General features: G+C 41.9%; 2 protein-coding genes across 5 annotated transcripts in view; one reads left to right on the top strand and one right to left on the bottom strand.

Annotated features, from left to right (window-relative positions):
* The window catches only part of Ift80 (intraflagellar transport 80), a 70,083-nt gene extending 59,614 nt beyond the window's left edge, over positions 1–10,469 (bottom strand). The window contains exons 1-3 of one of the 3 annotated variants that reach the window (XM_048347189.1): positions 10,333–10,469; positions 4,278–4,358; positions 3,628–3,849 (exon numbers count right to left, since the gene is read on the bottom strand). In XM_048347189.1, coding sequence (XP_048203146.1) covers positions 3,628–3,849; positions 4,278–4,314 — 259 coding nt within the window. In that variant the 5' untranslated portion in view covers positions 4,315–4,358; positions 10,333–10,469. Of the gene's footprint in view, positions 1–3,627; positions 3,850–4,277; positions 4,359–8,923; positions 9,097–10,332 lie in introns of those variants that run through there. The other 2 variants (XM_048347187.1, XM_048347188.1) reach the window with 2 other exon arrangements.
* A 238-nt stretch (positions 10,470–10,707) lies between these two features.
* Smc4 (structural maintenance of chromosomes 4) overlaps positions 10,708–24,578 on the top strand; it is a 32,643-nt gene continuing 18,772 nt past the window's right edge. Inside the window, exons 1-9 of one of the 2 annotated variants that reach the window (XM_048347185.1) lie at positions 10,708–10,905; positions 11,661–11,804; positions 12,451–12,629; positions 13,078–13,269; positions 14,662–14,838; positions 21,777–21,941; positions 22,031–22,158; positions 23,048–23,188; positions 24,302–24,452. In XM_048347185.1, coding sequence (XP_048203142.1) covers positions 11,666–11,804; positions 12,451–12,629; positions 13,078–13,269; positions 14,662–14,838; positions 21,777–21,941; positions 22,031–22,158; positions 23,048–23,188; positions 24,302–24,452 — 1,272 coding nt within the window. In that variant the 5' untranslated portion in view covers positions 10,708–10,905; positions 11,661–11,665. Of the gene's footprint in view, positions 10,981–11,657; positions 11,805–12,450; positions 12,630–13,077; positions 13,270–14,661; positions 14,839–21,776; positions 21,942–22,030; positions 22,159–23,047; positions 23,189–24,301; positions 24,453–24,578 lie in introns of both variants that reach the window. The other variant, XM_048347186.1, reaches the window with a different exon arrangement.

Below are 24,578 nucleotides of genomic sequence, written 5' to 3'. Positions count from 1 at the left end.
TGCACAACTTTTAGGGAGAGAGGGCAAGGGGAAGGGGGGAGAAGGGGAAAATGAGGGAGGAGGTAACAAGTAGAACAAGAAATGTACTCACTGCCTTTCATATGAATCTGTAACCCCTCTGTATCACACTTTGACAATAAAGGAAATAAATAAATAAATAAGCATGATAGATACCAGGCACTCGTGGCTCATGCCTGTAATCCTAGCTACTCAGGAGGCTGAGATCATAGGATCGCAGTTCAAAGCCAGCCAGGGCAAGAAAGTCAGTGAGACTCTTATCTCCAATAAACTACTCAGAAAAAGCCAGAAGTGGGGCTGGGGATATGGCCTAGTGGCAAGAGTACCTGCCTCATATACATGAGGCCCTGGGTTCGATTCCCCAGCACCACATATACAGAAAATGGCCAGAAGTGGCACTGTGGCTCAAGTGGCAGAGTGCTAGCCTTGAGCAAAAAGAAGCCAGGGACAGTGCTCAGGCCCAGAGTCCAAGCCCCAGGACTAGCCAAAAAAGAAAAAAAAAGAAAAAGCCAGAAGTGGCACTGTGGCTCAAGTGGTAGAGCACTAGCCTTGAGCACAAAGAGGCTCAGAGACAGCACCCATGCCCAGAGTTCAAGCCCCAGGACTGGGCCAAAAAAAAAGGGGGGGGGCATGATAGAGAACTTTCTTAATGAGTACAAGGCTCTAAATTCAAGCCCAGACACACACAAAAGGTGTAGTGTGCAGCTGAGTGGTAGAACATTTGGGCAGATCCTGGGTTTGATACTCCATACTGTAAAAAGAAAAGTAAAATGAGGGGCTGGGGGTATGGCCTAGTGGCAAGAGTGCTTGCCTCGTATACATGAGGCCCTGGGTTCAATTCCCTAGCACCACATATAAAGAAAACAGCCAGAAGTGGCGCTGTGGCTCAAGTGGCAGAGTGCTGGCCTTGAGCAAAAAGAAGCCAGGGACAGTGCTCAGGCCTTGAGTTCAAGCCCCAAGACTGGCAACAAAAACAACCCCAAGATTAAGGATGCCACAGGAAAAATCACAACAAATATCCAGAACATCAAAATGATCATGAAGAACTACTACAGAGCCATAATAACAAAAACAGCTTGGTATTGGCATAAAAATAGACCCAAAGATTAATGGAATCCATTAGAAGACCCAGAAATAAAACCACATACTTACAGCCAGCAGGTATTTAAAAAAGAAGCCATAGCCATACAGTGGAAAAAACATAGCCTCTTCAACTATTGGTGCTGGGAGAACTGGACAGCCATATGCAGAAAACTAAAAGTGAATCCCTGCCTATCATCATGCACTAACATCAACTCGAAATGGATCAAAGACCTCAACATCATAAATTCTGAAACTACTGCAGGACAGAGTATGAAAGACACTAGAACTTACAGGCATAGGCAGGAACTTACTGAACAGAGTCCCAGGGGCACAACAGATAGAAGAGAGACTCAACAAAAGGGACTACATTAAAATAAAAGGTTTCTGCACAGCTAAAGACATGGCTACTAAACTAGAAAGACAGCCAGCCAATTGGGAAAAGATCTTCACCAGCAATGCAACAGACAAAGGCCTAATATTCATCATATGCAGGGAGCTCAAGAAACAAATGCCTCCCAAACCTAATAAACCAATCACTAAATGGGCACAGGAACTAAATAGACACTTCTCAGAAGAAGTAAAAATATCAAGAAACACATGAGGAAATGCGCACCATCCCTGGCTGTAAAGGGAATGCAAATAAAAACAACCCTGAGATACCACCTTACCCCAGTCAGAATGGCCTATATTCTGAATTCAGACAACAACAACAAATGCTGGCAGGGATGTGGAGAAAGAGGAGCCCTGCTACACTACTGGTAGGAATGTAAAATAGGACAATCACTATGGGGAAAGCAGTCTGGAGGCTCCTCAAAAAACTAAACACAGACATACCCCTATGACCCAGCCATACTACTCATAGGCATCTACCCTGAGCAACAGAAACCAGGATACCACAAGGACACCTGCACTTCCATGTTTATTGCTGCACTGTTCACAATAGCCAAGATATGGAAACACCTCAGATGCCCCATTACAGATGAATGGATCCCAAAAATGTGGTACCTATACATAATGGAATGCCATTAGAAAGGATAAAATAGTGGCATTCGCTGGGAAATGGATGGAACTAGAACAAGTCAGATTGAGTAAGATAAGCCAAGAATAGAGAGACAAAGGGCATATGGTCTCCCTGATATGTGTGTTTTAGATTTAAAATGCAACGAGATATAACAAAGTAAACAGGACTCAAGATACCAAAATACAGTGAGAACAAAAGAGGATAGCCTTGGGAGAAAAGCACCAAATAGCAAGACCCAAACACCACTTAGAACCCCAAAGATAAGGAAACAAAGGACCTCTTTTGAAATTGTCCTATTATTTTTAGATGATTTTATATTCCTTACCTCATATATGGGATATACACACGCACATCCAAGGGAAGCTGGGAGGGCACAGAATTAGTGGAAAGTGGATGAAAAAAATAGAGAGAGAGAGAGAGAGAGAGCGCAGAGGGGACCATAAGCTACATTGGACATTGATGAAAGTGAACTAAGCAACTCATGATGGTGATGGGAGGGAGGGAATGAGAGAGGGGGGGAACAGATGTTACTAAACAAAAGGAAAGAAATATACATATCACCCGAATTGGAAGAAATGGTTTTATTGTTAAAGTTCATAGAGTTCATAAGCTTTGTAGAGTAGGATGATGATTTTCATCATTGTGAAAGTTAAAATGTGTACTGTGAAATATATATAGTAACTTAAACTCAAGTAAAAAAAAAAAAACACAGAAAAATCAAGCTGGTCATAGTGGCACACATTTGAAATACCAGTCCTCAGGAGGATGAAGTAGAAGGATTGAAAGTTTGAGTCTTACCTGGGATACATAACATAGATAGAACCTACTCACCAGTAATAAAATTATGATCAAATTATATAAATCTTTAACTCTAATTAGAAATTAATATGCTAGAACATAACACATTCTATAGGCAGCTGACTAAATAAGTACATCCATATCTTTTGTGGTTACATCATTAATAAATAAATAAGAAACCAAAATAGTGACAATTAAACTCTATTCAAAAAAGAACAGAAAAGTAAAACCAAAGACCAAATTCAATCACTGGTATACTCCAGCTGTAATACTTTTCCTTTGTGACAATGACAAAAATTGTACAGTCGGGCTGGGAATATGGCCTAGTGGTAACGTACTCGCCTTGTATACATGAAGCCCTGGGTTCGATTCCTCAGCACCACATATATAGAAAACGGCCAGAAGTGGTGCTGTGGCTCAAGTGGCAGAGGACTAGCCTTGAGCAAAAAGAAGCCAGGGACAGTGCTCAGGCCCTGAGTTCAAGGCCCAGGACTGGCAACAAAAACAAAACCAAACAAAAATTGTACAGTCTACACACCCTCCAAACAACTACACAGAAAATCAGATAAATTACAGGACACTATGAAGATTTATAAAACAACTCAAAGCACAAGGCACACTAATATCTGGGAGCCAATATTTATTAGATGAGCTAACGTATTTTATATGCTCACAAGATGTGTGCATAATATTTATTGACAACTTACCATCAGAACTTGTGAGGACAAAGCTTTCTGCTTGAGTCTGTTTCTTTATGCCTAAGTTTTTTGGAAACCAGTGAAGGTCAATGGGGTAAATGTCATCAGGAAGCTTCACTATTTGATTGGTCTCACTGGTTAACAGGTTCCACTTCACGATCTGGTGGTCATCGCTGCATGTGTACACTTCTTCAGCCGTGGTCCAGCCCACACAGCTCACCAACTCATGATGTGCTGCCATGTCAAGAAAGCATAAAGCCTACAAGAGTTCTGGAGTAGGGCACCAGTGGCTCATACCTGTAATCCTAGCTACTCAGAAGGCTGAGATCTGAGGATTACAGTTAGAAGCCAGTCCAGATAGGAACATTCCTGATGCTCTTTATTTCCAGCAAAAAGCTGGAAGTGGAGGTGTGGCTCAAGTGGTAGAACTCCAGCTTTAAGCAGAAAAGCTAAGGGACAGTGCCTGGGCCCTGAGTGCAAACCCCAATATCAGCACAAAAAGAAAGGGAGGGAGAGAGGGAGAAAATACCTCTAATATCTGATCTCAAAATTCAAAAACAATTTTGCTAAACTATACCATTAAAGGAATGGAAGAAAACAAAGTTTCACCAATAATCTAATGAATGATTACATGAATGTTTATGTTATTTAAAGGATATGCTTTGGTTCTTTTAAAAGTGATATCTTCAGTCTCATGTCTCCTTGCAGCAAAACTTTTCAATACCACTTGATTGTATTCACTGTAAAAACAAAAGGAGAAAAAAATTAGGCAAAACGGCACGCAGGCGCCCATGCCCGCATGTGCGCACACACAGAGCAACGAAACATCTTTGCATACAGAGGAGCAGTGTGGTACAATCAATCCTCTCTGCGTCTGACTCATGGAAAGAAGAAGAAAACCAGTTGATGTGCCAACTCCCATGAGGTGATGGAGGGAGGCGGTAATCGAACCTCAGGTGTCCTCTGCCTTAGCCAGCCCTAAGAATCCAGAACACCACTAAGTAAATTCAGTTGGGCAAAGAATTCTAGGCTGTCCTGAGACCAATCAAAAGAGCCTGCAAACTAGGAATTCCTCAATCACAGATCAATTTTTTTGGTAGTATTGAGATTTGAACTCAGGGTCTTGAGCTTGCTAGGCAACCACTGTACCACTTGTGTCTTTTGCTACTTTAGTTATTTTTCGGTAAAGCCTCACATTTTTGCCTATGAGGACCCAGATCATGTTTCTAATTTATGCCTTCCATGGAGCTGAGATTACAGGTTTATTGTTTGAGATGGGAGGTCTTGCTAACTTTTTGTTTGGACTGGCGTCAAACTTTGATCCTCTCAAGTAGCTTGGATTATAGGCATGAGCCACTGCACCAAGACCACCTAGTTAAGTTTTAATTCTATCTACTAGGTATCCATTGATTTCCTAAGGTCTGGTGGAGGGCTGAAACAAATTTAAAGGGCCTTAACTTTAGAATCCATGTGGAAATAGTATATAGTATACATGCTCAAGCTAGTTGCTCAATCTGGAGGTTCCACTCTGTCAGGAGGAGATGTCCTACCTGACAGTAGGACAACTGTGAAAAACTGTGACAGTAGGACAAGTGTGAAAAACAAGCAAATCAGTTAAGGAGGAGGCAAAAGATCCCTTACTTAGTTACATAAACTGGGTGTGGTAGTGCAAACCTGTAGTCCTAGCTACTCAAGAGGCTAAAGCTTGAGGCCAGGACTTTGAGGCCAGCTGGGCAGCACAGTAAACAATTATCAGAATTTTAAAAAAGTATGCAAAAAAAATGTCAAATAAAATCATAGAAAAAGAAAAATAACACTACTTAATCTGTCATCAAAAGAAAACATATTTTCTGAGCCCAATTTACATTACATAAATGTTCTTTTTGAGCATTATTAACCAAAAATCAGATGAAAATGTAACTAAACACTTCAAGTTATGGAAACAAGTGGTATATCATTGTTGTAGTTATTTTCAACATGCCATGTGAAACCATGCCTTTTTTTTTCTTTTGTCTTCCCTTCCCGTGGTTTTACCCCTGATGATATCACTGTAAATGATTTTAGTACCCTGGATATTGTGTATACGTGTATTGGACCCAAGGAAGGGAAAGGGAATAACAAAATCAAGAGACAAAGGATAAAAAGACAAATCAATGCAACAGCAATCCTTACAATTACGGGGTATAAACCAACTGCACAACTCATGGGGGGGCGGGAAGTGAGGAGGGGGGAGGGGGGGAAATGAGGAAGGTAACAAGTTGGATAAGAAATATACTCACTGCCTTACATATGAAACTGTAACCCCTCTGTTCTTCACTTTGACAATGAAGAAAAAAAAAGAAATCCACTTACCAAGTTTAAAATTACTACTCACTGTATCAGAGGCCACAGACAGGAGTTCAATAGGCATCATTTAGGTAACTTCTTTTGGGGGTGTTCTTTTTTTTTTTGCCAGTTTTGGGGCTTGGACTCAGGGCCTGAGCACTGTCCCTGGCTTCTTTTTGCTCAAGGCTAGCACTCTTACCACTTGAGCCACAACGCCACTTCTGGCTTTTTCTATATATGTGGTGCTGAGGAATCAAACCCAGGGCTTTATGTACACAAGGCAAACACTCTTGCCACTAGGCCATATCCCAGCCCCTCTTTTTTTTTCTTTATTGTCAAAGTGAAGTACAGAGGGGTTTATTTAGGTAATTTCTCTTTCCCTGAATCCAGGAAGACCGATCAGCAAGGTGTAATAAACACTGCTGACTTTCCTAGTGCTCTTTTCAACTTCTTTCCTAGCTCTGTGAGTGACTGTTCTTAAACTTCACAAGTATGAATCTATGGGTAGCACAGCCAGAACTAGAACAAAATGAACCCAGGCACATTTCATGGGTTCACTGTTTGATCCTTGGTATCTCTCCACCTTCCTCAGAACTTCCTCCCACCTCTCCTCCTACTGGGGAATGGGGGAGATAGTAACGCTTTATAAAGAGCTGTTTCTTCAAAATAACTCAAATTCAATCATAAAGAATAGAGATGGATAACAGAAACACTACTGCATCTTGAAATCACAAGCCCAACAGATAAGGCAAAAATATATATAAAAGCTAACTACACTATTGCAACCAGAAACTACATTGGACATCATAGTTACATTTCATCTGGGAAGAAATCACAACCACCAACCATTCAGAAACATAGACCCAAAGATTCAGGGCACAGTGACTACCTAACACTTCCTGGGAAGACTAGGCCTTGGTCAGTCCTGAATAAACAGCATGGCCACTTTGACACCGTACTGAATAGATGTACAAGGGGAAAGTACCATTAGAGCACAGTCACACCAAGGAAACACACAACTGCACTGGGAGATTTTTAGCTACCCAAAGTGGTCATCAAAGATCTGACTACATAAGTCATGTTTGGGTAATGGGATGGGGAGGATAAAATAAAAAATCCGGGATATAGATAAAACTTGGCAACTTTACATTGGAGCAGCAGTATCAATGATGTTGACACTCAAAATCCTAAGTTGTCATTTGTCATGTGTGGGTCAACATTCATAAGGCCTGAAAGGAAAATATGTGCTTAGTAAAGCCTGATAGTACCAGGTAGCAACATAAGCTTGTAATCCCAACACTCAGTAGGCTGAAGTAGGAGGATTAAGAGTTTGAGACTAAGGTTCAGAATGACAAAGGATGTATTTTCCCTCATACGTAGGTATCAGACCCAAGATATAAAGATATATGTAAGTACAAACAGGATCATGTGTATGTGTGTGGATAAAATCAATCTGACTATAAAGTATCATATATGCATGGTGAGATACCATGACAAAACCGCTTTGAACAATATACATGGATTTTAAAGAAAAAAAAAATCTTAGGGAGCTGAAACATGCCTGGAATGTAGGCATTTGTGAGAAGGAACAGATAAATGAGAAGTGGGAAGAAGGGCTAAAATGAAAATAGTAAAAAAAAAATGTACACACATTGATGAAAATGAAACGGAAAGTTGACAAGAATGGTTTGGGAAGAGGGAGGAAAAAGAAGAGAGGAAGAAGTGTGATTATGCAAGAAGCATGCACAATTAAGTGATATCAATTTAAAAAATGAACTCAAGACTAGCTGGAGAAGTTATCAAAACTATTATCTTAAAAAGAAAATGAGGGGCTGGGGATATAGCCTAGTGGCAAGAGTGCCTGCCTCGGTATACCCGAGGCCCTAGGTTCGATTCCCCAGCACCACATATACAGAAAACGGCCAGAAGCGGCGCTGTGGCTCAAGTGGCAGAGTGCTAGCCTTGAGCGGGAAGAAGCCAGGGACAGTGCTCAGGCCCTGAGTCCAAGGCCCAGGACTGGCAAAAAAAAAAAAAAAAAAAAATGAAAAAGAAAAAAGGAGGGGGGTGAGAGGTAGGGGGAATGACTTGGCAGTAGAGTGCTGTGCCTAGCATGCGCTGAGCCCTTGGTTTGATCCCACAGTTTGATCCCCTCCCCCAGAATAAGTCTAAGTGTTTATTAGACATGCTCATGGAGAAGTCAAGGAGAAACTGGACACGTTGGGAGTGAGTCTCAGAAAAGCTGAAAGTGGGAGATACCATAGTATCTGTTTGAGGACTCAAGCACAAAGATCGTAATAAAAGCAATGGGAAAAGATGAAATAGCAAGGAGAGCAGGAGGAGTAAACTCAAGGTCTTGTTAATGTGTCTGGAATCAGTAGTCTGATTCCTCTCACATCAGTCATTAGTACATCAATCATTCACAGTTATAAAACCAGAATCTGTCTCTGATTCACCATTCTTCCAATACCCTCCTCACTAATTCAATTCACGAAGAATACCTGATTTCAAGGGTTTGTACTCTTAACCACCAAAAGCTACCAAACCAATAGACTTTTTCCCCCAAAATGACTTTAAAACTCTTTTCTTTCTACTGTGAAGGGTACTTCTCGTTTCCAAGGAGAACTATACAGTAACCATCTAACTAAAGCCATTTCTAATGTCAGCCTCTTCTCTAACACATCCCAAATATAACTACTGCTAATTCTTCTTTTATCTTTATTTTAGACAAAGCCGGACCCTTGAAATCATTCCCTCTTGCCTCAGTCTGTAAGTGCTGGGATTACTAGCATGTACCACCAAACCTGGCCCAGTTCTTCTTATTTTTCAAGTCATTCTGTAGATCAATTTTTTTTCTAATAGTTGTTTTTTCAACTGTTTTGGGGGGATGGAGTAGGCTCAAGTCAGGGCCTCGTTTGCTAGGCAGGTGCTCAAATACATGAACCATACCTTACCTTACATTACCTTGTCTACCTTACATTACCTTGTCTTTCAAGATCCTTCATAAACCACTCTCCTAACTTGTATCCTTCCATTATTCATCCTTACTGCACAGCCTAAGGTCATAACACAGCAACATGAAATGATATGGGTGCTGCAGAAAAAAAATCCTATGAGTTAGGCATCATATTTTGGTTTTACAAGTAAATACCCTCTAATATACTGTCTGACAGAGCTAACTGCCCAAGCCTACATCTAAAGGATGGAACTTGGAATTCCATTTCTATTTGCACCATTCTAAAAATACAGTGCTCTGTTGCCTGCCTGCCATACTGACAGCACCGTTTGGTCTGATTGGTTCTTTTCATAGATCTCCTCTACTCAGGTTTGCAGTGGTTTACAATCTGTGAAAGTGAAAAAAGGTTCCAGAAGCCCTCAAAGAGAATCTCTATATCCTCTTACACTTAATAGCCAAATATTTTTCACGTTTCTTTTATTTTCGGTCATTTGCTTTGTGAAAACTATATTATTTTTTCAACTGCCAATATAAAAATCTGTTGTTATAAAAGTCAACGATTCATCGATCCACCCCAGGCTCCCAATCCTACCAAATTCTTACAAACTGGTCGACAGTGTCCCTTTCATACTTCTACAACAAACACTGAACCCAACCTTGCAAAAACTACCTGGTGCAAAGGGGCATGGTATACACTTTAGAGCAACTGATGTGTTTGCCCCAAGCAGATTTACTAGGGCTTCAATATATCGGGATTTGAATATGAAAAAAAAAAAACAAAAACAAAAACCACCAACAAATTTCTGAGGAGAGTTGCAATTTTCAACCTAAAAGTTGCTGAAGCGAATAGAATTTCTGGAGCCAGTCGAAATCAACTGGTGGTTCTTAACATAGTAGAAGATGAGCACAGTTGATAAAGCTGATGAAGGCTCCTAGGCAGGCTAGCCCCTGGGTAACACACAGGATGCCGGACACCATTTCGGGGGGGATGCGCGCGCATCCTGACGACCGGCCAACCCCACCAACCTTCATCCTCCTCCGGGTAAAACCCACGGCCGGCACCTGTCACCCTCCCTGTGGGTAACCTGTGCAGAAATGCTGGCGGATCGGCGACTCCCCTCCTTTAGACAACCCACCCCACCCCTTCGGGGCCTTTGGGGGGAAGGAGAGGGGAAGTCAAGTGATTTTAAGTCCGAAATCCCCAACCACGGGTGCTGACAACTTTCCTGGCCCGACACAAAGAGCTCGGGGAGGCCGTCACTCAGCGGTCCGCCACGGCGCCGGCCTCCCTTCCTCGGCCTCCCCCGCCAGCTCCCCACCACCGTGCCCCGGGGGCAGATGCCCCACCAAGCGTTCGCCTCTCAAGAAAGGAGCCCACGGCCGGCGGCCACGCTTCCAAACCCTCTCCCTACAGCGTTCCGAGGTGGCGATTCTACCTCACGTTCCCGGGAGCCGCTGGGGGCCGGCCGTTCCTGGCTGGTGGGGACCCGTGGCGAGGGAGCCTCCCCGACCTGCCGTCACCATAGCGACTGCCGAGCGTCACTCTCGCTCTCCCCCGCCCCACGTCTCGCGACACTTGCCCGAGGCGCGTCACGTGACCGGCGCGGACCCGGCCCCGCCTCTGAGGGAGCCCTTAATGGGCGGTGTGGAGACCACTGAGTCCCGGGCCTCCCGCTGTGGGCCTAGGGGACGGGGCGCCGCGTTTCCCTAGTCCGTAATTTCCAGATTGTTTTTCAAAACGCCGTCCTCCCCACCACACCGCTCCCCTCATCCATCACCAGGCGTGAGACGTTTCTTGGGCCTAACCACTTCCTAGAAACTTCCCGAGCCCGCGCAGGCGCACTAGCGGCCAGAAGATGGCGGGGATCGTCGCCGCCCTTTTCTCTCTTTTTTTTTTTTTTTCAAATGAGTCGTTCCCACAAGTCCTTGCGCGCATTTGTAACGAATTTCCGTTCGAGTTTGTATTTTAGGCGCCATTTTCGAGTGGAGGACCTGGAGCCGAGGCGTCGGTAGGCGCGGGGAGTGGGGGTGGGGAGCGCGCCGCGCCGGGCAGCTCCCGGCCCCGGGGCGGGCCGACTGCCGCGCGGGGACGGCGCTCCTTCGGCCGGCCGGGCTGTCACTCGCGGACCCCCCGCTCGGTCCGGGGCGGCCTGGAGGGAGAGGCCTGGGGGGCGGCGGTGGGAGCGGGGGGCCGGGGAGGCCGCGGGCCGGGCGGTCCCCCTCCATTCCCCCCCCTCCCGTCCTGGCCGCTCCCGGCGCCGAGGGCAGCGGGGGCTCCGCGCGCCTCTCCCGGAGCGCCGCCGCCCCGAGCCAGCCCCAGGTCGGAGCCTTTCCTCGGTGACTTTCCGCCCCGAGCCCCGGCAGACCGACAGCTCCCGGCGGGGGGGGGGAGGTGGGAGAGAGGGAGGGACCCCCGACTTACAGCCCCCACCCACGGGGCGCCCCGAGCCTGTGCGCCCCTGAAACCGGCCGTCGCTCCCCGCCGGGAGCTCGCCCGGCTGCCCCGTCTCCGTCGGGGCGCGCCGGTACCCCAGCCCCGGGTGTGGGGACGTCGCGGGTGTGTCCCCACGGGTGGCCGCGTAGACGGGCACCGGGGGGCAGGAGGTCCCCACATTCCTCCCCCCCCCCCGCGGGCGGGTCCGCGCGGGTCGGGGTGTCCCCCCCCCCCGTGGGGTAGACGGGGCTGCGGGGCCCGCGCGCTCACTTCACTTACTCGGCCACCCCCCTTCCCCCCCCCCCCCACCCCGGGCCGCCTCCGCCCCAGCCACCATGCCCCGGAAAGGCGCCCAGCCGTCCAGCGCCCGGCGCCGAGAGGAAGCGCCGCCGGTGACCCCGGACGGCGCCAGCAGCGACGCGGAGCCCGAGCTGCGGGCCGCCGGCGCCCCGAGCCTGCCAGCGGCCTCCCCAGGTGAGCCGACGCGCGGGGAGCCACGGCCGCGGCCTCGCCGTCGGGGGGGGGGGGGCGGGAGGAAAAGCTGCCCGTACCCCACTCGCGCACACACACACACACACACCCCGGCCGAGTCCTGAAACCGCGGGCGACGGTTCCATTGTGAAGCGCCGCAGCGCCCCGGAGCCAGCTCCTCAGGTGTCGGCGGGGAGACCTCGCCGGCTCCGGGTCCGGCGGTGACTGGGGTTCCGGGTTCGCCCGGGTGGTGTGGTGGAGCCCTTCCCCAGCACGGGTGGAAAGATCGCTTGGCGGCCGTGGTCGAGTCGTGTGTGTGGACTCCCCAAGACGTGTGTTCTGTGACACACACTCGCGTAGAACGGTGCGGCCGGCGGCGGTCCTTTCTAGAGCTTTCTCCATTAATAAAAAAGAAAACACGAGCGGCCGTCGGGCGAGGTCCGTCAGCCCCGGGAGTGGAGGGTGCCGCCGCGAGCGCCGCGCGGGGTGGAAGATGCCGGACCCCCCCCCCACACACCCCACCCCCCGATTTCCGAGATGGCATCTTTTAAGCAGTGGTGGGCACGAACCTAAGTCGCCGGACCGACTGACTGACATAGGCGCTTCCCTCGCGCTCTCCCCCCCTTCTTCCTTCCTTCCTTGGACCCAGAGACTCCAGGTGAGGAGCTCGACACCCGGAGTTTAGAAGAGATTTTGAGTAGTATCCCTCCACCCCCGCCCCCCGCCATGACCAACGAAGCCGGAGCTCCCCGGCTCATGATCACTCACATCGTAAACCAGAACTTCAAGTCTTACGCCGGGGAAAAAATCCTGGGACCCTTCCATAAGGTATTCGTCTCACTTCAAGGAACTGTTGTGATACATCTTCCAGACACCCTATTTGCTTGCTTTCCGTTTTCTGTGCAACACACTGTGGGTTTGCCTTTTGAGTTTCAACAGCCGAAGGAGCTCTCTCTCATTTATCCCGGTGTCTTTGGTACCTTGTTAGTACTGAAGTTCTCTTCTCGGAATCCGTGCATGTTTCTGTTTGAGGGTCATGTTTTCTCTTTATTAGAAAGGCTTTTACAAAAAAAAAAATGTCTGGATTACAATTTCTTATTTAAGGTACTTCTCGTACAGAAGGAAATCTGGTTTAAAAAAAACACACATAAATTGTGTATTTCCTACTAGTTAGAACTTTTAAGTGCCTGTAGTTCTTACTGCAAGTAAAAAGCAATTTAGTCTTCAACTTAAAAAATGTTCAGTCTTCAGCTTTAAATTTTTTTTTTTTATGCAGCGCTTTTCCTGTATAATTGGGCCAAATGGCAGTGGCAAATCCAATGTTATCGATTCTATGCTTTTTGTGTTTGGCTATCGGGCTCAAAAAATAAGATCTAAGAAACTGTCGGTGCTAATTCATAATTCTGATGAGCATAAGGATATTCAGAGTTGCACTGTGGAGGTTCATTTTCAAAAGATAATCGATAAGGTAAGGGTTTATTTTTTTTCTGTTTGCAACTTCCAGTAAGGAAAACAAAGGACTTGAATGCATTACACATTTTATTCCTATTGTCTTAAGTCAACTTTTAAAAATACATGTGTAATTAAAGCAAAAGAGATTGCTTTCCTTATCTCCATAGCCATATTTTGTTTTGGGAGAATAGTAGTGGCTGTTAAACATAAAACATGGAAATTTTTAGCCAGAAAATGGATTATAAATAGCTTAATAATCATTACCTTTTTGGAATAAAACATTGAGCAGTTTCAGGATTCTAGGTGCTAAGTTGGCATTCTTACTGTTTTGGATTGTTTTTGGAAATGTATTGCTTCAGCATAAATTAATCTTGAGAATGTAATAATTGACTTAATTGTACCATCTTATGTCAGTGCACATTAAATTCGTTATTTGTAGTTCTGTGTGTTTGTGATATAGAAGAGCTTCAAAAATATAAACTACTGTGATGAAACCCATTTTGAAATGGGAGACGGTCAAGCTGACATGGTTCCTAGGAATAGAGATGGTTATAGGTTTAATGTACATAGTTCTCTTGGTATTCTGGGACAGTTTATGGTTCAAAAAATGACTAAAACTTAAAACACTTCTACATAATGAAATAAGGTGACTTAGCTGCTAGGTTTTCTTTTGTTTGAATATAAAAAGCTTTACACACAAGCAGCTATCTTAATTTTGCTTCTTAATTCAGTCTGGTATCATTTGGACTTAAAAATAAATTGCCAGTAAATCCGATTTTATTCCATTACCTACTTATTACATTTGATTTGCCTGATACTGAGAAGCTATAGCTTCAAAATGACAGCTTTTGAGGATGGGTTTTAATGTGAAAGTAGATTTGCACTTGATTTTTTGTTTGTTTGTTTAAATTAGGAATGGAGTTGAGACTTTACAGTTCTTTTTACCTTCAGCTGATGGTACATTCTTACTCTTCCCCCTCCCCCACACACCCAAAAAAAAAAGTCTCAGCCCATTATTACTCCCTCCCTTCCTTTTCCTTGGAAAGATGGAATCGTTTAATCTGTCAACATGTATTCATTTGAGTGGGTTTATTTGGTCCCTGTCTACCTTTATTGTCTCTAAGAGTCCAATATTATTTTTTAGGCTTGTCTGGAAGCTTTTGTCTGAAGCTTTTGTTTGTTTGCTTGATTTAGCATTTTGGTTTGGGGCCTCCTTGAGAAAGGAGCCAAGTATCTATTTGTTCTAAGCAAGGTTATTTTTGAGAACTACTGCCAGTGTGTGTGTGTGTGTGTGTGCTAAGTTGAAGTATTTAATATAAACTTGGTTTCGGTATAAAGTGAGTGAATCTGAAGCAGACCTGTGACTTAATACCAAGTTATTTTCTGGTTTTGTTTTTCCTCAAAACAGGAAGGGGATGATTATGAAGTCGTTCCTAGTAGTAACTTCTATGTATCTAGAACGGCCTACAGAGATAATACTTCTGTCTATCACATTAGTGGGAAGAAAACTACATTCAAGGATGTTGGAAATCTTCTTCGAAGCCATGGGATTGACTTGGACCATAATAGATTTCTAATCTTACAGGTAAGTACTGTACAGACTCCAGAGATTGTTTTTTTTGTTTTTTTGCTTTGTTTTGTTTTGGAAGAAACCGGGGGAAGCCCTGTTGGTGGATCCTGCATTCTTGAGGCCTTAAAGTACTATAGCAGCACATCATGGTTTACATACTACAATCAAAATGCGAATCATTATTTGCTGCTCTAGAAACTTAAGGAAACTCATTCAAAACTATTACTTTCATTCTCACACGTTTGTTTTATATTTGGATGCACTGATGTACTTGTTCCACTCTAGCAGCACGTAAATATTGGCGTGGTGACATAAGTATGAAACACCAATATTACTGTGCTGCTTTAGTGTGACAGGAATACTGCAACTGTCACCCAAGGTTTATTGCCTTTTAATAGACTATCATTTTCATTTTTATTCTTCCAATATTTAAAAAAAAATCTGTATGCTTGGTATTGATAGTTTTCCTAAGCACTTACCAAACTTAATCTTGAAAACACTCAAGTTTAACACTAGGTTGCTTAAGTTTCCTCAGATTGGTTTTTGTTGTTTTAAATGGCCTACTTTTATTGAACAACTACTGTTGTTAGATCAGAATGTAACTTGATAGTTAAATCCTTATCACAACTCTTACACAACAAAAATCTCTAAGTGGTGTAAAAATTAAGTGCCTAGTATCAGTTGCTTTTAATTAGAAATTATTTTTGTAAGTAAAAATATGTCCTACCACCATTGATTGATATTTTTCTTCCCTGAGTCTTTATCTTCCAAAAAAAAGTTTTTGAGTGTAAAATCTTGGCCTCGTTTAGTGTTTTTAAATTCCTGTTGGATTTAAGGACATCTTACTCCTGTGTGCTGTCTAGAATCACTGGGAGCATAGTAAGAAAAATAATTTTTTTTCATAATGCAGAAATGGCTATGAATTACCTGTAGTATCTTGTGTCACTGGTTTTAAAACAAGTTGGAAATCTTGATACTAAATGTCTTATTGGGATGGTTGGGTGTTCCCAAACTCAAACATTTTAGTCTATGTTTTTCAGTTATCATTTAAAATACTTCTTTTTTTTTTTTTTTTTTTTTGGCCAGTCCTGGGGACTTTACTCAGAGCTTGAGCACTGTCCCTGACTTTTTGCTCAAGGCTAGCCCTCTACCTCTTGAGTCACAGAGCCACTTCTGGCTTTCTTTATTTATGTGGTGCTGAGGAATTGAACCCAGGGCTTTGTGCATGGTAGGCAGGCACTCTACCACTAAACCTCATTCCCAGCCCCCCTGAAATACATTTTACATTGATAGTATTCAATGCAAATCAACATTCTGGAACAGTTTTTAATTAATACACTTTATTAGCAGGTACATTTACAATTCTTCTGTGACCCAAACTTAATTGAAAATGAATGTTGGGAAGTCAGTTGCAGATATATTTCTAAGCAAGATTTGAACTAATGTAAATGTACACTTAAAGCATTATAGGAAGAGTGTTTGTTTTTTAATCAAGCTTTTATGGGGCTTCCTGGAATTTTACTATTTGGGGATTAAAAAATGTGTCCCTTTATAGTAAAGCTAATGGTGATAAGGTTTTGCTGGAGATTGTAGCCATATTTACCTTTTATTTGTTCTTTGCTACTTCTTTGTTGTCCTGGTATGATCAGCTTTTTGTCTGTGTAAAAACTGAGCAAAAGCAAGTAGACTGCATTTAAGCTCTCCTAAAGATTTTTTTTTTCCTTTCTGTAAAGCTTCTGTGTACCATAGTTCAGTAGTACAAGAAGCTAATAACACACTAATTTCTCAAATAAGTAAATAAGAATAATTTATAAATTGTGTGTTTATACACACTCCTGAAGTACATAGTGTTTAAGCTGTTTGACCTTGTGACAGAAAGCACAGAGCCCTTTTTGTGCTCTGAACAAAAATGCTTAAAACATTTCTTCTCAAATAATACTAGAGTAAACCTTCAGTTAAAAGGTTCAATTTGGGTAAGAGCCTTAACTCACCCGTAAGAAAGAAGCAGAACTAGAATAGAACTAAAGGCACAGTTAACTTCCAGTGGCAGTGCAGTAGTTTCTGTTCAGTTTTTGTTTTGTTGTGTTTTAACTCTTTACTCAACTCTTAAGACTTACATTAGAGATTTAAAGCATTTGAAGGTAAGTGTGATTGTGGTTGTTTATTTTGTTTCCTTCTAGTAACATTTGTCCTGAAAACTCCCCATGGCTAGAGAGGCAATGCCATAACTTATACCACTATCTAAGGAAACTGAATACACGAGGGGAACTGTATAATATAGTGCTTCATGCTCTAAGAAATCTAAATGTAAAAGTAAAATTGTACTTTCAAGATTAAAAATCACTGAATTTTAGAATTCTGTGGAAGTGAAAAAAATTATAGTGCTTACATACCAGTTTCATAGGTTTTCCAAGTAAACACTTCTAGTATTTGGATCCATTTAAACTTTATTAATTAACCATTCAAATGAGTTACAAATGAGACTTTGCTGAGTTGGTAATTAATATGAAGATGACTGAGCCCATTTCTTGTTCTTAAAGATAAGTATGAGAGAAGAGGGATTGTGTTGGGAGGGATTTAGAATGATGAAAGAGGTGACATCAATTGAGATGCATTGTACTTATAAACTGACATGTTGCATGATAACTCCTTTGTACAATTAAAGATAATAAAAGTGTGGCTTTAAAAAATTAGTTGACTGTAGAAAACAAAAAAAAATTGGAGGACTTTTCACTTGCCACTTTCAAAACTGCTATAAAACCAATTATCAAAATAGTGTACTGGCAAAAGCATAAACATGTAAGTCAGTGAAACAGTTGAGAGTATGGACATAAATCTTTACATCTTTATAATCATAATGAAACTTATTTGTGTAATGAAGATATGCTGATAAAATGGGCAACTTTGAGCAAATGAAAAGTAGTGTTACTTTTTAAGTTATACATGATTCTTAAAAGTATTACATTATGGTTGACCTATTATTTCCCTAGAAGAAAGTTATATATATATATATTATTTTTTTTTTTTTCTCTTCACGGACTGTGTCTTCCTGGAAACCTTTGTCCCACTATTAACTATTTGGCCTAAACAAGTAGGGCTTATTTGTTCTGTATCTTGTTTCACTTTTATGGTAACTTACATTTAATTGGTTTTTCTCCATTAGTTAATGCATCTATCTGCCCTATGCGAGGGTGAAATTTTTATTACACTTCAAAGTTACATTAATGATCTCTGTCTCCAAAGTCCTTAAGACTTACAACTAGTAATATAACTTTGGGTATTTTCAGCTTTGTGTGCTTTTTATTTTTGGTGGTACTGGGATTTGAACTCAAGCTTAGCAGGCACTTTATGCCCCAGCTATGTTTCTGCTTTAGTTATTTTTCTGGTAGGGTTCAAATTTTTGCCTGTGACCTGCCTTAGATCATAATCATACAGTACGGGTATCTGTTAGGATACCTTGTCCAACTTCATATCTTTGTACTATAAAATCTCAGTTAAAGGCAGAGCGTGTGGTTCGTGCCTATAATCGAAGCACTCAGACAGTGGATATGAGAAGATGTCAAATTCTGGACCAACCTGGACTACAATACGTAATGAGACTCTGTCTCTCAAAAAAAAAATGAATAAGTTAGAATTTTTTTTAATCCACATTAAAGTTCATAAGAAGGGCTGAGTTATTTTTCTACTTTGGATGGTAAATTTACATAGATGAGAATTGTTGCCTCTGTCTCTTCAATATAATTCTATGGCAAATGATTTGGGTTCTAGTTTCTCTATAGAAGTCTGTGGCTGTTAACATTAAAACACCTTTGATTTTAATCAGTAATATACCCCAATAACTCAGTTATTGGAATTGGGGAGAGACAAAACAGGTAGTTTTTCCCTAGCAACCAGAGTAGGTATGAATACTATTCAGGCAAAATAAAAAGCCCAGGGGTTGAAGTAGAGCTCAGTGGCAGAGAGCCCAGTCATTCTGGGCTGTTGAATTTTGATGCAGACATGTGTGTTTATCTTGATCATTCAAGGTCTTATTAAGAAAAAGCATTTTACTCTAACTGTATATAACTTGGTTTTGTATAGTTCATCCTAGCTAGAAATTTGGGCTTGCTTTAATGTTGGTCTAGGAACTGCATATGCCACATAGGTTTTTAAATTCTGTACTCCTGTAAATATGATGGTTATTAGTAAATGTGTACCTAAATCACAGTATCTTTATGTTGCTCAAAAACAATCCTTCAATAACAATAAATTAAAAAATAAGATCTGTGTTATACTTTTGTGTTTTTGTTTTGGTATTTGTTGTTAATGGTCTGGGAATGGGAGCTAGCGCCTCGTCTGGTAGGCAAGCTCTCTGTCACTAACTGCACCCCTGGCCTAGCCCCTTGAGTTAAGAACAGCTGGTGAGGAGGGTGCCTTCTCACCAACCTTACATAGCAACAGGTTTTATATGTGGTTGTTCCAACAAACACTATTTGTAATTTGGAGCCTTGGGAAATTATGTCATTGTCCTAAATGAAAACAATTTATATTTCACCTGGTATGGATACATTTTCTGAAAAATATGTAGTCTTTTATGCACAGGCTGTCATCCCACAAATGACATCACCAAATAGAATAGGACGGATTAAGGAGTTAAGTACTCCTGCTGGTAGGACACAGAGAGCAAGGAGAACAGAGCCACAAGAGAAGTTGGGGGTCCTCATCTCACCACCACAGCAGTCCTGACAGTCAAGACAAGACAAGACACAGTTCACACCCTATGGCTTCAGTGTGCTAAACCAGTAATACAGTGACCAGTTAAACTCTAAAATCAAATGTTGTGTAGGGTTTGAGATAGAACTACTGCAATATATTTACAAATGAACTTTTCTTTAAAATTAAGAAAAAACAGCAACTTTATTAGAGTGAAGAAATCACCTTTACATCCTTTATCTTATTTGGAAAAGGGGTGGCTGGTGAGGGACATAACCAAAATAAGCAGTTGGGGCTGGGAATATATATGGCCTAGTGGCAAGAGTGCTTGCCTCGCATACATGAAGCCCTGGGTTCAATTCCTCAGCACATAAATAGAAAAAGCCAGAAGCGGTGCTTTGGCTCAAATGGTAGAACTACTAGCCTTGAGCAAAAAGAATCCAGGGACAGTGCTCAGGCCCTGAGTTCAAGCCCAAGGACTGGAAACAAAAACCAAAAAAAACAAGCAAACAAAATAAGCAGTTACTAGGCTTTCTCCTAAGACTGGCTGCTTCCTGATAGCTTTACTCCATTTCTTTTAGAAATCTGACTAGTGTGTGGTGTTCTTAAGAAGGTTTTGCTTCTTTGCAAACTATTCCATTTGTACAGTTACACATAATATACTGAATGTTCTGTAGAGTAAATGACAGTCCTTTTGGATTAACAACTTCACTTTATACTTGCTGGTGCAGTGCTAAGGGATTGGTAGGGTACTGCAGTGATGAGATATAAAAAGCTAAGTTCACTTACATTAGTTCTATGGAGGGGTGATTTCACTGTTAACAGACATTTACAAGTTTCTAGTCAGTCTTGCCCTGTCACTGGCCTGCCCTCTCGCTTTCCCAAAATAGTTTCAACAAGTTTTACTTAATCTATTTCAACAGTTTTGAACCTCCTCACAGTGATTAAACTATAGAATGAGCTGTATTGTTGTTATACCTTAAATTTCTTTTTACTTGATATCATGTTCAAGCTTAAGTTTTGCCTCATTATTTAAGTTGAAGTCATTGACACTTAGAAATCGACACTGCTAAGACACTTAAACATGTAATTCTTCTTGCTGCCTTTATCTTAGCAGTTTGGCTGAAAGTAAGGCATTTTCCCCCCTGCTTGCCTGTTCAGTTCCAACAGACTACTTTTGCAAAGTATAGCTGCATTTTGCCTGAACATGTTCAGACCGTGTTTCCTCTGTCAAACCAAATGATTGCCTGGCAGTCGGCCTTAGGGTTACTTGATAATACATACCTCTTTTTGTCTTTGTAACCAAAAGGCAGACATAAAAATATATTAAGTTAATCTAAGTTTTAATTAGAGTTCAAAATTGCTACATGGATTAGAAGCCCAAGTTTGGTGTCACATGCAAATGCAGTTTTCTGTGCTCAGGTGATTAGTTGGATTTCTTTCATTATTTACATTTGAAATAGAGGATTTCCTTTTTAATGTAAGACTTTTTTTTTTCTTTTTTGTTTTTTATGTTGATTGAGGAGCTTGAGCCCCCCAGTGCCTGGCGCTTATAGAGGATCAGGGCATTCAATTTTACTATGCTGGTTAAGTTCATCACTTGTTATAGAACTTCTAGCTCCAGGCTTACAAACGAAGTATGCATGACTCTTGGGAGGGAGCTGTACCAGCCACTTCCAAGAAGATTCAGATTCCTTGCACAGTTTAACTATGAAGTCTTCCTGAAAATTCTTTCATAATTGTGTTATTAATGCTTGGAAATATTGCTGCCATACAATCAAATTGCTGATGGTATCAGTACTTGACTACATATCTCATGCCTGGAATCCTAGCTACTCAGGAGCCTGAGATCTGAGGATCATAGTTGGAAGCTAGACCCAGCAGAAAAGTTCCCATGAGACTCATCTCCCATTCATCACTGAAACACTGGACGTAATGCTGTGGCTCAAGTAGTAGACCTCTGGCCTTGAGCACAAAGAGGCTCAGGGATAGCACCCTGGCCCTGATCAGGTTCAAGCCTTACAACCGACAAAAGAAAGGTTAAACTTTATTTGCTTATTCCTTTTGCCTTTATGTGTGTTTAAGAGTATGGATTGTAATTTTGTAAGAATTTAAAGGAATCAAAACACACATTTCTTACCCCTTATAGAAAAGCTACTTCGTGAGCATCATTTAAATTGTTTGTTGCTGTTTGTTAGTTGACTACCCTGATTCTCACTTAAAACGTAGCTAAATCAATATGGAATATTATTTTTTTTAAGGGTGAAGTTGAACAGATTGCTATGATGAAACCAAAAGGCCATACTGAACAAGACGAGGGTATGCTTGAATATCTAGAAGACATAATTGGCTGTGGACGACTGAATGAACCTATTAGAATCTTGTGTCGGAGAGTTGAAGTACTGAATGAACACAGAGGAGAGAAGGTGGAGTTGTTTGTTTTTTTAATATCTATTGTTGGCATACTTTCTTCAGGCTACATAGAAAATATAAAAATGGCTTTTGTTTGTTTTAGCTAAACAGAGTTAAAATGGTGGAAAAAGAAAAGGATGCCTTAGAAGGAGAGAAGAACATGGCCATTGAATATCTGACCTTAGAAAATGAAATATTTAAAAAAAAGAATCATGTTTGTCAATACTACATGTAAGTACTTTAATCAGTATTTTAGCCATTCAGTCAAAGTAGTTTTTCCTGTACTGGAGAAAAAGGTTGTGAGTTATTTGAAATGATAGACTCATTAAATTAGGAATTATTTTAATAAGATCATATACTTTTTGGTACTTTTAAGTTGAGAGGCACCTTTGCAAGTACTTGTTGTTATTCCTGGTTTATTATTAGTACTTCCCATATATAATAGTCTTATCAGACCAGGGGAATACCCCTCCCTCTGGGTCGCTGAAACCTTGCATAAGGCTGACTCCCAAGTATATTCTGTTAACCTGTGTGCCCTCCAGCAATGGCACAAGGAGAGGTCGTGCCTCTGTTACAGGTCTTGTCCCTGGTGCCTTGCCACTGTCAGGACCCTGATACCTATTAGTGAAGACCCATGACACAGTGCCACAGAGTGGCTGTCTTGAGGGTAGGGGTCTGTGTATAGTTGTGCGCTCCCAGTATGTAAATGGAGCAGGCAATTTCAAGTGCATGGGTTATTTCTAGAATTTACCATTAAATATTTTGTAGGTGGTGATGTACCACAGATAGCACATTATAAACTGAAATGAAGAGCGATTCAGGAACAGCTGGGTTTTGTTTTGTTTTGTTGTTTTTTTGCCAGTCCTGGGGCTTGAACTCAGGGCCTGAGCACTGTCCCTGGCTTCTTTTTGCTCAAGGCTAGCACTCTACCACTTGAGCTCCAGCGCCACTTCCGGCTTTTTCTATATATGTGGTGCTGAGGAATCAACCCAGGGCTTCATGTATAGGAGACGAACTCTTTACCACTAGGCCATATTCCCAGGAACAGCTGATTTTTACTAAAACAGTTACACAGTTTTAGAAATGGTGTTTCAGAATCTGCTTTTTCCCCTGCCTCTAGTTATGACCTGCAGAAACGAACTGCTGAAATACAAACTCAAAAGGAAAAAATTTATGAAGACACCAAAGAAATCAATGAGAAGAGTAATAGACTGTCAGAGGAAATGAAAGCTAAGAATAAAGCTGTTAAAGATGTAGAGAAGTAGGTATTTTGGAAAGCAATTATAAGTGTTTAGGTTATTTCTATTGCATGGGTGTCAGTTTAAACTTACTAGTAGGACATAGTTACAATACTTTTGTCAGAATGTGATATGGACCCCTTTGGGGGGAGGAAAAAAAAGCAACTGCAGCTCACTCCTGTAATCCTAGCTACTCAGGAGACTAAGATCTGAGGATCATGGTTCAAAAAGCCAGTGTAAGCAGGAAAGTCTGTGAGGCTTTTTGGTGGTGATGGTGGTGGTGGTTGTGGGGCTTGAACTCATGTCCTAGATGGTATCTTTGAGCTTCTTTTGCTCAAGGCTGGCACTCAAACACTTTGAGCCACAGTTCCACTTCCGGTTTTCTGGTGGTTAATTGGAGATGGGGCAAAGTTCAAGCCTCATGACCGACAAAAAATATAAAGAAATGATTGCCCTACATCCAGTTGATTACAGATTATGTGGCTAATTCGGGCCTTAAATACCATAGTACAAAAATGTCACCACCTAGTGGCAAAATACAATAATAAAATCAAACATGTAGTAGGTTAATCTTTTTTCTTCCCCCCCCCCCCCCCCCCCAGGCTTGAACTCAGGGCCTTGGTGCTTTCCTTGAGCAGCACTCTACGACTTGAGCCACGCCACTTCAGATTTTTCTGAGTAGTTTATTGGGTATAGTAGTCTCATAGACTTTCCTGCCTGGGCTAGCTTCGAACCACATTCCTCAGATCTCAGCCTGAGCCACCACCACCCAACAAAAACTTTTAAAGGTTTACAAATCTGACTTAAAGGTAGATTTGGAGTTATTCTCATGAGACTTTTTTACATTTTAATCATGACCCTACTCCATCCCTGTTCAATGATACCAGTGTCACTTATCTGTATCACAATAACTAGGAAATAGCAAATATTTCCTTGCCAGCTAGAAAAGCAAATTCTGTCATAATTAACATGTTCATGTCTGTTACTATGGGGAAATCAGCTTGGAAGATGGAAATGTTTAGAATCATGTATAAAGGTTTGGGCATGTTTATACAGGAAGGGTCCTGGGAAGGGTCTGTAGCATGGCTTTGAATAAACGTCCAAAGTAATGACTAATGATACACTTGCTTTACCAGGAAACTGAATAAAATCACAAAATTTATTGAGGAGAATAAAGAAAAATATACACAACTAGATTTGGAAGATGTTCAAGTTAGAGAGAAATTACAACATGCTAAAATTAAAGCTAAAAAACTAGAGAAACAATTTCAAAAAGATAAAGAGAAGGTAGGTATTGGAGAATACAGAAAATTTCATGTCTGCATATCAAATCTTTATTTTTATTATAGCCACAAATGTGTTTGCCCTGTTGCCTAAGAGAATGGTGGATTATTGCATCTGTGAATGATTCAT

Source organism: Perognathus longimembris, chromosome 5 (genome assembly GCF_023159225.1).
Source record: "Perognathus longimembris pacificus isolate PPM17 chromosome 5, ASM2315922v1, whole genome shotgun sequence".
Taxonomy (NCBI): Eukaryota; Metazoa; Chordata; class Mammalia; order Rodentia; family Heteromyidae; genus Perognathus; species Perognathus longimembris.
The sequence above is the reverse complement of the archived record's forward strand: the minus strand, read 5'-3'. Positions and strand labels throughout refer to the sequence as shown.